The sequence below is a fragment of the Rhagoletis zephyria genome, unplaced genomic scaffold (assembly GCF_001687245.7).
Source record: "Rhagoletis zephyria isolate East Lansing unplaced genomic scaffold, Rhagoletis_zephyria_1.1 Rzeph_scaffold_00217, whole genome shotgun sequence".
In the NCBI taxonomy this organism is placed as follows: domain Eukaryota; kingdom Metazoa; phylum Arthropoda; class Insecta; order Diptera; family Tephritidae; genus Rhagoletis; species Rhagoletis zephyria.
The window spans coordinates 282,790-294,787 of NW_016157301.1; the positions used below are offsets into that span (position 1 = coordinate 282,790).

The 11,998-nt window shown below is 34.5% G+C and overlaps 2 protein-coding genes across 2 annotated transcripts in view; both read left to right on the forward strand.

Moving 5' to 3' along the window:
- LOC108358158 (paraplegin-like) overlaps window positions 1–11,998 on the forward strand; it is a 275,868-nt gene that overhangs the window by 228,215 nt on the left and 35,655 nt on the right. The gene's annotated exons all lie outside the window — the stretch shown is intronic.
- Window positions 8,503–9,218, forward strand: LOC108358161 (larval cuticle protein A2B-like). Its single transcript, XM_017609338.1, has 2 exons — window positions 8,503–8,583; window positions 8,674–9,218. Exons 1-2 carry the CDS (start codon window positions 8,572–8,574, stop codon window positions 9,163–9,165), a joined length of 504 nt encoding a protein of 167 aa, XP_017464827.1. The 5' UTR covers window positions 8,503–8,571; the 3' UTR covers window positions 9,166–9,218.

Consider the following 11,998-nt stretch of genomic DNA (forward strand, 5'->3'; position numbering starts at 1 on the left):
CTATGGGACTGAGAAATATTATTTTCTACTTTTTAGTCCATTTATAAAAGCGTTGTATATTAAAAAGTTTTTTTTTATATTATTTATTTATACTTTATGTTATACCATTTATAAACTCAAATGAGAGGTTAATTTTCTTCAAAATTGACAAGAGTGATTTTCGTAGTCTATTGTCTTTTTTGCATTGTTTAAATGGTCAATGGAGAGAACAATTCGTCAGCATTATAACAGTGTAATTTCCAAGTTTTTCGGGCAAGTACTAAATATTTTATTATATATTGAAACAAAGCATATTTTAATGTCACGCCCGTCACAAAATACACAAAATAGTTATTTTTGGAAGGAAAACATATCTTGGACAGTGTAAAAAAGCTTACGAAAGTAACACTTTGACAGCGGCGAATATGTGCGAAATTCTTTTCAGTGTTTTTATACTGTTATTTTCGCGAAAAAGAAAGGATTATATTAGTCACGCCCGTCACATGTCACATCCATCACAATCAAAATTAATTGTGTAACTATTTTTATAATGTTCTTTTCAAATTTAGGCGTCTACAGGTTTTTGAAATTCATTTCTTCAGGATGGACACTGCTTCAAGAAAGAGGAAGAGTAGAGAAACCTTGAAAAGTGACCCAGAAAAATTAAAAATATTTTTGGAAAGTGAAAAGAAGAGGGACAAAGCACGAAGGCAGAAAATGAAAGAAGTTATATTTAACAACAAACAGAAATTAGCGGAGAAGCGGGAAGGTGATCGAAACCGGCAGCCTCGAAGCAGGGATAAAAAAAAGGAAGTAAAGAAAGTAAGTGAGAATATTTCTGCTCTAGGCACATACAAGTGCAAGCAAACTCTGAGAAAAGCTGTGAACAAAACCAATAGAGCTTTACCTACAAGCCCCAACAAACGCCAGGCTGTTGTTTTGGAGTTGGTTAAAGAGATTATGCCGCCGCAACTCATCAATAAAAAGTCACTGTCGACTCTAAGCAAATGATCCGATACTCTACCCGAAAATGATGTTCAACGTTATATCGTTTTATCAATCGGATGAAGTTAGCCGACAAACACCTAATCGAAAAGATGTACTTCGTATTAAAAACGCCGAAAACACCATAACCACGATTGCTAAAAGACATTTAGTTATGACTGTCTCTGAAGTGTTTGAGCTCTTCAAACAAAAACATCCAGAAGTTAAAATACAGAAGAGTAAATTTTACGAATTAAAGCCGTGTCATGTAAGATTTCAGTCTAAAATGCCGAACAATGTATGTGTTTGTATTTACCATGCAAATTTTGGTTTTCTGGTCGATGCTTTGGAAGATACTTTGAATTCCTCTGTCAAATCTTCCTCTCGGCTATTGGAAGAAATATGTTGTAATGTAAATAGTGTTAAATGTATGACTGGGGACTGTGATTCGTGCTTAAATATGTCTGATATTGTAAATTTGCAGATTTAAATGCTCAAACGCAGTGGAAGCAGTGGGCAAAATCGCCAGATGGTTGGCTACAAATTCAAAAAATTAAAGGTACGAAAAAGAATCTCATACGTGAAATTAATAGACAAAAATACAAATTCAAATTCCATTGCTTTGTAAAGAAAGAACAATCACTTTTTTTCGAGAAAAAGAAACTAGAATCATCAGACACAGAAGGCGTTATACAAATTGATTTTGCAGAAAATTTTACTATTATCTCACAAGATGAAGTTCAAAGTGCTCACTGGCGGCATCCACAAGTCACTCTTTTTACATGCTGCGCATGGTTTAATAAAGCGCAAAATGTAAGTTCTTATGTCGTCATTAGTAACGAAATCAACCACAAGTTTTCAGTGTGGCTATTTTTAAAAAAGATCGTTGGTAATTTGAAATCTAAATATTCTGCTCTACAAAAAATTACTGTGTTTTCTGATGGATGTACTGCCCAGTTCAAAAACCGCTACATAATGTCAAGTGTGAATTACAGTGTGGAAGATTGGGGAATTAAAATGGACTGGGAGTTCTTTACAACGAGTCATGGCAAAGGAGCCGTGGATGGGTTAGGAGCAATAGTGAAGCGCCAACTTTGGACTGCAATCAAGTTTTAATAAACTCGGTTAGGGACCAGTGTTGCCAGAACTTTTTGGAACAACCGGCTAAATTGGCAAAAAATACCGGCTAAAAACGGCTAAACTGTTTCAACTAAACTTTACATGTTTTATTTAAATAAATCACAAGTAGAAATACTATTTCTTGGACAGAAGTTGCAAGTTCAAGCTGGAAAAAATTTTGCAATTAGTAAAAACATATGATTGTGGCACATGGTTGGATTTTTTGTCGACGACAATTTGAATAAACAAGTTTGTTAAATTTAAAAATTTACAAACTAGATCGATTTTAAAATGAAAAATGTAAGTAAATACTTGTTTACTTAATTAATTTAGTTAATTCCAATGATTTGAAAGGTACTTGGCTGAAAAAAAACTGTATTCGTAAACCGAATACAATCTCAACCAGAGTCGGTATAGGAACCCCGACAGTTACTACTACAAATAAATTGGAACGTATGTTGAAGAAAGTCGGACTAATAAGCAATAGACATGTAGATCCTGTTTTTTGCCTCTCTGAAAGAATTACAAAAATTCTTTACAAATGTCTTATGTTTGAAATGCAACCGTGGCAGAGAAACTTTCAAATTACTGGAAATTTGCAAGTTTTTCTACTTCACAGAGATTTTGGAAGAATTTTTTCTTACTATATGATATTTTGAGTGATAGTTCTCGCTGGATTTTCGACGAACAAACCTATTGTCCTCCCAGAGTTTTGCTTTACATAGAAATTTGTTCTGCTCGGTTTTTGGAATTTAAATACCCTGCAAACCAAAGTTCCCGAAATCTTAACGAAGTCGTTAGGAGTATCTCATTTCTGTAACGATTTTTTTACCAATCTTCAAAGAAAATTATATGAAGTGGTTGACACTAACTCATAAAGAAATTTCTGTACGAAAAATAAAGAAAATTCCGCAAGAAAATCTTCGCATAGCAGCATTATTTTCATTGCTTTACCGATTTTCTTCCGAAATTTCATAAAAGAATCGAAGTGTGCACAGTTTATTTTAATTTAGAAAATTCGGAAAAAAAATCGGATGAGATCTTTAGGAATTCTTTCAAATTTCGCTACAATTTAGAATACTCTATTTAACCCTGCCTGACATGAAAATGTTCTCCGCTAGGCTTAGCAGCCATTTCTAACAGATTTTGGATAGCTTAGTCAGAAATGGAAACATACCCTGCAGTGAAAAATTATCAATTGTTAAAACTAACCAACTTATAGTTAGCTTTTTGGCGAGATTTCGATTAATACCTCACTTTTAATTAGCTATGACAAAACCAACTTAAAGTGAATTGTAAAGTCGTGCAGGAGTCATGCAGACGCAATCGGGAGTTGGTTTTCTTTACAAGTTTCTATTAAATATCCTCATACAAAAATTACTTTCAATACACTTTTTTTCTGAACTTCGCAGATTCTTTTTCATATTCAGGACAAATAAAAGGAAGATCGAAATTTTATACTATCATTTTGAAGTTATGTCTGACGGTGTTCGAATATGGGGCCACCCAGAGCAGAATATGTAAACAAATATGAAATGTAATAAAATAAAGTAAATAAATAAGTAAATAAAAAAGTAAAAAAACAAAAAAATATTTTGTTTTTCTTATTGATATTTTATGTCCAAAAGTAGTTAGTTACAAGTTAGTTGACATGTAATGCAGTGGTATCCAGGTCTGACTTTTTTGCGGCCATCGCCCCACAAAAGTAGTTAGCTTTTTTCGAACAAAATACACAGTTAATAGTTAGCGCTAGTGTTCGCGTAAACAGACTAAAGTTAGGTATAAGCTAACGTCACTCCCTGCAGGGTATATATTTGAATTATAAGAAAACAAGGCAAATAGCAAGATCGGCTAAAAACGCGTAATTTTTTTCTACAAAACGGCTAACAAATCGGCTGCCGGCTAAACCGAAATTTCTCCGGCTGTTTGCTATCGCAACCGGCTAAATCTAGCCGGAAAACGGCTAAAATGGCAACACTGTGAGGGACTGCTACAACTATTTATCTGCTAATCCGAAATGTATCACATATATGTTTGCGAGCATCGATGATATAGCTAAGCACAAAGAGATGTTGCTCGATCGATGGGCAAACTTAGCTTTGATACCGCAGATGCAAAAAAGCCATTACTTCACTTGCCTCGGTATAAAAACAGTATCTCATATGGTTTGACAGGTAGCGGCCTTATGAGAAATGTAGTACTATTTAAAAATAAAGTACTTTATAATGACGTCTACTCAGACAGTGGAGATGGAGAGTACGACCAAGGATTATCCCGCCCCTAGGTGACAGAATCTTTTCTGTGTTTGTAAGGTTTGAATTTTTGAGAAATAAAGTTAGTTTAATTGTATAAAAATGCGTATTTATTCATTCATGTTCAACTTGTCACACCCATCACAAAATTAAGTCACGCCCGTCACAGTTGAATTTGGAGCATATAATCTATAATTTCACATAGAGGTAAGAAACTTCGGCATAAATGTTGAAAATGTATATTTAACTAGACGTAATTAGCAGAACAACTCTGATACAAGCAAGTAGTAGCAAATTTGGTTTGCGCACTCGTCACACCCGTCACAGTGACTAAAGTAGGTATAAATCGTTTGGATTACATTTTTTTTTATTCTTATTTTTAGGCATTGTGCCCACTGCTAAAACCTAACATATAACAATCGTTTTTAAAAATTTGCTATTATAGTTTAAGAATTACACCTTAAAATGTAAGTTAAAATGTCACACCCGTCACCGTGGAATGAGCCAGATACACAATGACCAGGTGATTAAACGTGTAACACCTCTGAGTGTGGTTATTCAGACTTAATTTTTATTTAAATGAAGAGCATAGGTCACTTAAATCAAAATTAAAAACAAATTAAAATAGATTGGTGAAGCCAAAATTTCGAAAATCTAACTTAAATGAATCTCGTGAAACTGGCTGTATGAGCCGTTAAAAGCCTTATTTAATTTGTCTCTTAAAGAAGGCATCTTTCCAACCGTATGGAAGGAATCGTTCATAACCCGGCTACATAAAAGGGATAGCAGGTCCTCGGTGGAGAACTATCGGGGCATAGCTAAGCTCTCTGCAATTCCTAAATTATTAGAAGCAATTATTACAAATCAGTTGACGCATTCTATCTCCTCTACCATTTCATACTGTCAACATGGGTTTTGCAAAGGCAAATCAACTTCACCAAATTTACTACAGTTCACAACCTTTATCGCGTTTAGTGAAAACAAAAATGTGGATGTTATATATACCGACTTCAGTAAAGCATTTGACAAAGTATGTCACTAGTTGCTTATCTATAGACTTGATCTTTTTGGTCTTCAGCCTAATTTTCTACGTTGGATCTCTTCATACGATAGATCACAAAGGGTTATGTTTAAAAATACTATTTCTGACGTCATTGATGTTACTTCAGGAGTCCCGCAAGGTAGCCACCTAGGCCCGATTCTGTTCTTGCTTTTTATAAACGATATTTCTACAGATATCAAATTTTCAAAAATTTTAATGTGCGCAGATGATATGAAAGTTTATAAGTCTGTTCCAATAGCAGTCCGGTTTACAGGATTTAGTCAGAACTTACAGGAAGTCGTTCCTATTGACATAAAACCTGTAAGTGGGAACACATTTTAGAGAGTAACTGAGCAACTGTTCATAGTCAGAAGTTACAGGATTTAGTCCGGAGTTTTTTTCGTGTAAGTTCATGAAAAGTGTCAAACGATCAGCTGATTTACATGTGCAAACAAAAACAGAAAGCGGTGAAAGCAAAGAACCTTNCAAATTAAAATAGATTGGTGAAGCCAAAATTTCGAAAATCTAACTTAAATGAATCTCGTGAAACTGGCTGTATGAGCCGTTAAAAGCCTTATTTAATTTGTCTCTTAAAGAAGGCATCTTTCCAACCGTATGGAAGGAATCGTTCATAACCCGGCTACATAAAAGGGATAGCAGGTCCTCGGTGGAGAACTATCGGGGCATAGCTAAGCTCTCTGCAATTCCTAAATTATTAGAAGCAATTATTACAAATCAGTTGACGCATTCTATCTCCTCTACCATTTCATACTGTCAACATGGGTTTTGCAAAGGCAAATCAACTTCACCAAATTTACTACAGTTCACAACCTTTATCGCGTTTAGTGAAAACAAAAATGTGGATGTTATATATACCGACTTCAGTAAAGCATTTGACAAAGTATGTCACTAGTTGCTTATCTATAGACTTGATCTTTTTGGTCTTCAGCCTAATTTTCTACGTTGGATCTCTTCATACGATAGATCACAAAGGGTTATGTTTAAAAATACTATTTCTGACGTCATTGATGTTACTTCAGGAGTCCCGCAAGGTAGCCACCTAGGCCCGATTCTGTTCTTGCTTTTTATAAACGATATTTCTACAGATATCAAATTTTCAAAAATTTTAATGTGCGCAGATGATATGAAAGTTTATAAGTCTNACTCTAAATCTGGAAAAATATAAAGTAATGCACTTCTCGCAAAGAGCTGTTCAGCCACTTTCTTATACAATAGATAACCATAGGTGCGTTCGACAAGTCAAAAATTTCTAATAGTTTTTCCAAATTTTTATTGGATGGCTTTCGATAACGACAAAAAATTATCCAACACACAAAAATTGAGAGAGCAAGCGTTCATTTTGATGCAAGAGAAGCGTTCATTTTGTACTGGCAAAATTTTAGTCAGCAAAAATTATCCAACACGAAAACATATGATCACAAAACATATGGTTGCAATTTTTGTAAACAAACAAAATAGCATTTTCCGAGTTTTGGTATTTATATGCTTTTTGGCTGCCTGCTTTGTGACTTTATGATAGCGCCAACTAGTTTTTACTTCTAGAAATGTTAATGGCGAACATTGAACGTTCACTTTCCTTTTTCTATGGAGGCAACATGAATTTCAGTTTGTTTACAAATAAAACAGCTGGTGTGTCTTCTTCTTCCGGTTCTTGGAAGTAATGGCTAATTTCCTGTTCGTTTACTTTTTTGCTTTTTCATCTTTTTGGGAGAGAATTTTCGCTTACTCTCTTGATTTTGATTGTTGGCTGGTGTTGGCTAATTTTGTTATCGAACGCAACTCATAACTTGGAACAGGTATACAATTTTGTGGACCTTGGTATCACTATAGAAAAAGGGATGCAGAACGAACTAGATTCTAGGACTGGTTCGGAACTACCGAAAAAGGGATGCAGCGGGGGCTTGTTTACTTTAAATAGACTTTTGCTTTGTGGGTTTTTCGTTCAAATACGATTTCAGTCTGCACTTCGCAGATACTTTTTGGATAGTTTGGTATAACAAAACTAAAATTTGTGTCAACATGTTAACATTTTGGGACCTTCTGGAATCTAACCAACAACAGCCAGCACCCTGCAAATTCAGCTACAGCCAAAGGTATGTAAACGTAAATTTCTTAAAATCAATCAAATAAATTTGATTTCAGATTGAAATTTGGAATTTAGGACTGGTTCTGAACTATAGAAAATGTAATGCAGTGGGGGACAATATCCAACGCCTATGACATCGCCGTCTTAAATTCGCCAGTTGTTTGCATGCAAAAGAGATTTATTACGAACTAGTAGTGGGTCTAAATTTACTAGAAGCGCACCAATTCAGAACCAGAGATTTCCCCCACGGGGCTGGCATAGAGAAGCAGCGCATGTGAAGCAGTGGTGTAATTATACTCGGCATAGAGCGCATAATATCCCAGAATCAGCTGTTCAGTGTAATCAGCTAGTCTGTTCCAGTACTCCAGGATTTAGTTAAGAACACAGAACTGAAGAATGCGTATTCATAGCCTAAAGGAAGTCGACACTAAAGTTAGTTGCTGCTTTTTTGTCATAATTTTCAATGAAACGGTGTCAACTAATTTTATAATCGACTTTCTTTCGACTATAAATATGCCCCAATGTATGTACAAGAACGACTTCTCAGTAATTCCTGTTAATCTGATGGGGACTGGAACAGAATAATGGGAGCAATATGTCACAGAGCGAAAAATCCAAATTCTCCAGACTTCGCTGTCATGCGCTTCATCGGATAATCGCTTGTATTCAAAGCTCAATAAACAAATTCGATATGTACTTATGTTATGCGCTGCAGCACAGTGCAAGTATAACCAGCGCTTAATGTTCGTTCCCAACTTTGACCTAAAATCCGGAGAAAGAAATGACATTGAAGCTAGTAACTTTTGTATCAGTTTTGAGGGCTTTTAACATAAACTACGTAATTGGATATGTCAAGGGAACAATCATAAGTGTATCATTACACATGCATGTTCGTATCCATATCCGTATTCATATTTAATTAATTACGCACCAAGTACACAATGAAATTTACCTCTCATTGATTCAACAGGTGTTCAGTATAAAAGAGTCTGCTACCGAATATTTTGTATCATTCACTTCTTGCGTTCGCTGCGACAAAGAACTAAATTTAAATTTTATTTAACAATTTATCCAACACGATTCCAAAAATGGCATTCAAGGTTTATTGATTTCTCGCGTTGGATTATAAAAACCTGCTCTAATTGTTTGTCAGTACTAAATATTAAGCCCAATTTTTTCTTTCTTTGCAGATTGTCTTTGCACTCGTTTTCGTTGCATTAACCAACGCCGGATACGCACCCATTGCGCCCGTTTATCATGCCTCACCTGCCGCTGCGCCTATAGCTGTAGCCCAAAAGTTTATTGTTAAATCAGAGGAATACGACCATCACCCACAATACAAGTTCTCTTATGGTGTTGACGATAAGCTGACCGGTGACTCAAAGACCCAAGTGGAGGAACGTGACGGCGATGTTGTGCGCGGTGAATACTCACTCATCGACTCCGATGGATACAAACGTACTGTTCAATATACTTCTGATCCTGTGAACGGTTTCAATGCTGTGGTGAACCGTGAACCGCTTGTGAAAGCTGTTGCTGTGGCTCCAGTTGCTCCCTATTCCAGTCCGGTAGCGCACTATGCCACTCCGTCTCACTATGCTGCACCTGTTTCACATTACTCTGCTCCAGTCGCGCATTATACAACGTATAACAGCCCGGCATTAGTAAAGTATCACAATTGAAAACTATTAAAAACTTGAAATACTACTATTTAGAATTTAGCTAAATGAGTCGACAGGTGAATATGTTACTTTTTTATGTTAATCTTATTTATGTAAGTACATATGTACTGTGAATGTAATTTCGAATTAAAGAAAAGTAATTTAATATTTTTTGTTTTAATGGAATTTGTCGTGCCCATTTAAAAAAATACTAGACCAGATCAGTTAATTGCTAATACCTAACTTTTAAGTGATTCGGCTACGGTTTTTTAGGAAAAAAATATTACTATTTTCCATTCTTTAAGTACCTCAATGGGAGAAGGGATGTGGCCATTTGCAAGTTATGCCCATTTTTAAAACACTTAGTTGCATAGCTGTTGAAAATGTGGAAAATCCCTTCCCTCTAGCAGAAAGTTTCAGATATGTATACTAAACCATCGATTAGGCTTTGCTCTGATATTCAATTCACGGTTTTGCATTAGGTTTGTTCGTCGAAAAGTCCAGCAATAATAATCCATAACTCAAATTTCAGAGATTTAAAAAAGTTCTCTCTCAAATAGAGTACCTTACATATTACTGCGGGAACTCGATTTTGCAGGATCCGGGAAGTGTCATCGGCAGCTAGTGTCCATGGTTGCATTTCAATTATAAAGAATATTTATAAAATTTTTTGTTTGAAATTCGTTCGGTCAACAAAAACAAGGCCTATTATACATATGTTTCAATTCCTTAGCCGTAGAAACTGTCGGGTTTGCTATATCGACTATGATTGCGACTGTATTCCAATTACGAATATAGTTTTTTCAGCCGAGTACCTTTTAAATTATCGGAATTAACTAAATTAATTGAATAAGTAAATATTTACTTACTTTTTTCATTCGCGAATACCTTAAGTTTATACATTTTTAAATTCAACGCATTTGCTTATTCAAATATTTTCCATTACATTCCATAATCCTGCTTGCAAATTAGTGCTGCAAAATTTTTTTCAGCAAGAATTTGCAGCTTCCCCTCCAAGAGATCTGCCACTTTGAGCTGACAATTTCCCCTTGCTTGCAAAATTGTTAGTCTGAACAAACGCGAAACTAAACTTCGAATAGCATAAAATGTTAAAAACATAGGCCTGCTAAATTTAACTTTTTTCCCCCCGAAATAATTATGTAATTTTCTTAGCGTTAACGTTAAAAGTTATTTTCTTAGCGTTACTCGCATTAAATTCGTAATTACTTTGCCTATTTATGGGTATTTTCCAGTAGAAACAGTTTTTGTTGTTGTACATTTTTCGTGGTGAAAGTCCTTTATGAAAAATTTCTCCTGATTTTCAAGATACTTGGTTGCTTATGAATGGTAAAATATTAGAAAACATTAAAAAAGGCTGACATAATGCAATTATGTTCGACTAAAAATAAAAACAATAATTTACACTAAAACTCTTCAGCGCTTATTTTTCACAAAATAATATTGTGGATCGGAATGCTCGGAGCGCTTATGGTAAAAGGTACCTACCAACACATACATATGTATGTACTTTAGTGTGCCCAACGAAATATTTGAAGTTAAACTTCTTACGCGGCGGTATCGCAAAAATGGAGAGTGAAATTTTTAAAACTGAAAATGTTACATGAGTAAAAAGGAAGATATAGTACAGTAAAGTGGATAAAAGAAAGAAAGCGACGTTTGAACTGCGATACCAAGCTATAGCACAAACATCTTCAACGCGCATGCATACGAATACCTACATACCTAGGGTTCGAACGATACTATCGATATTGAGTAAGTATCGATACTGAGGGTATAAAAATGAGTACTTTAATACTCGATACCTTATTTGGTGATTTTACTCGATACTTTGCAAAGTACTCGTAGTATCGAATACTTATTAAAAACACACACTTCTTAAATTTTTTCTTCCATTGGCAACCCAATTTTCTTTGCATATATGGATTACTATCATTCAATTTTGTCCATCACTTAAAATAAACTGAAATTGCGTGTAGTCTGTTGCATAACATAAACAAAATAAGTTAAAGTTTAATGGCCTTATTCATAAAAAATAAAGTAGGTTTAAAGAGCTTCATAAAATTACATTTTCATACATTTTTCAGTTTATATACCTTTTTTATTTTTTATGAATAAGGCAATAAAACTTTACGCAAAGTTCACGAAAATGCAGAATTTTTAGAAACTTTTTGGGTATGCAGTTTTGCAACCTATTCAAGTTTACGTGTAGCCTACTACCGTTGACTTTTAATTCAAACTTCCACATTATTATAATAAAATTAAATAGGCTACAAAAATGCATACCCAAAAAGTTTAAAAAAATTTCTTAATAAAATTTTAGATTCGTGAAAGTATATATATATATATTTATATATACTAGTGTTCGCCCAGCGGTTGAAATTCAACCGATAAAATTAAGGATAGTTTATGTAAGTTGAATGAGCTAAAATAACATTAGTTGGAATGGGTTAAGTGGAGGGGAGTTTAGCTTAGTACTTGGCATAACATAACATAACCATAACATAAGAATAAATAACATAACATATGAAGCATAACACACCACAATATAACATCGCACACTCTTCAGTTGTATTTCCTTTTTATCCCTTTTTTCACCTCTATCTAAATCTTATTTATTTTGGTTCATTTTATGCCAAATGATNTTGGAATGGGTTAAGTGGAGGGGAGTTTAGCTTAGTACTTGGCATAACATAACATAAGAATAAATAACATAACATATGAAGCATAACACCACAATATAACATCGCACACTCTTCAGTTGTATTTCCTTTTTATCCCTTTTTTCACCTCTATCTAAATCTTATTTATTTTGGTTCATTTTATGCCAAATGAT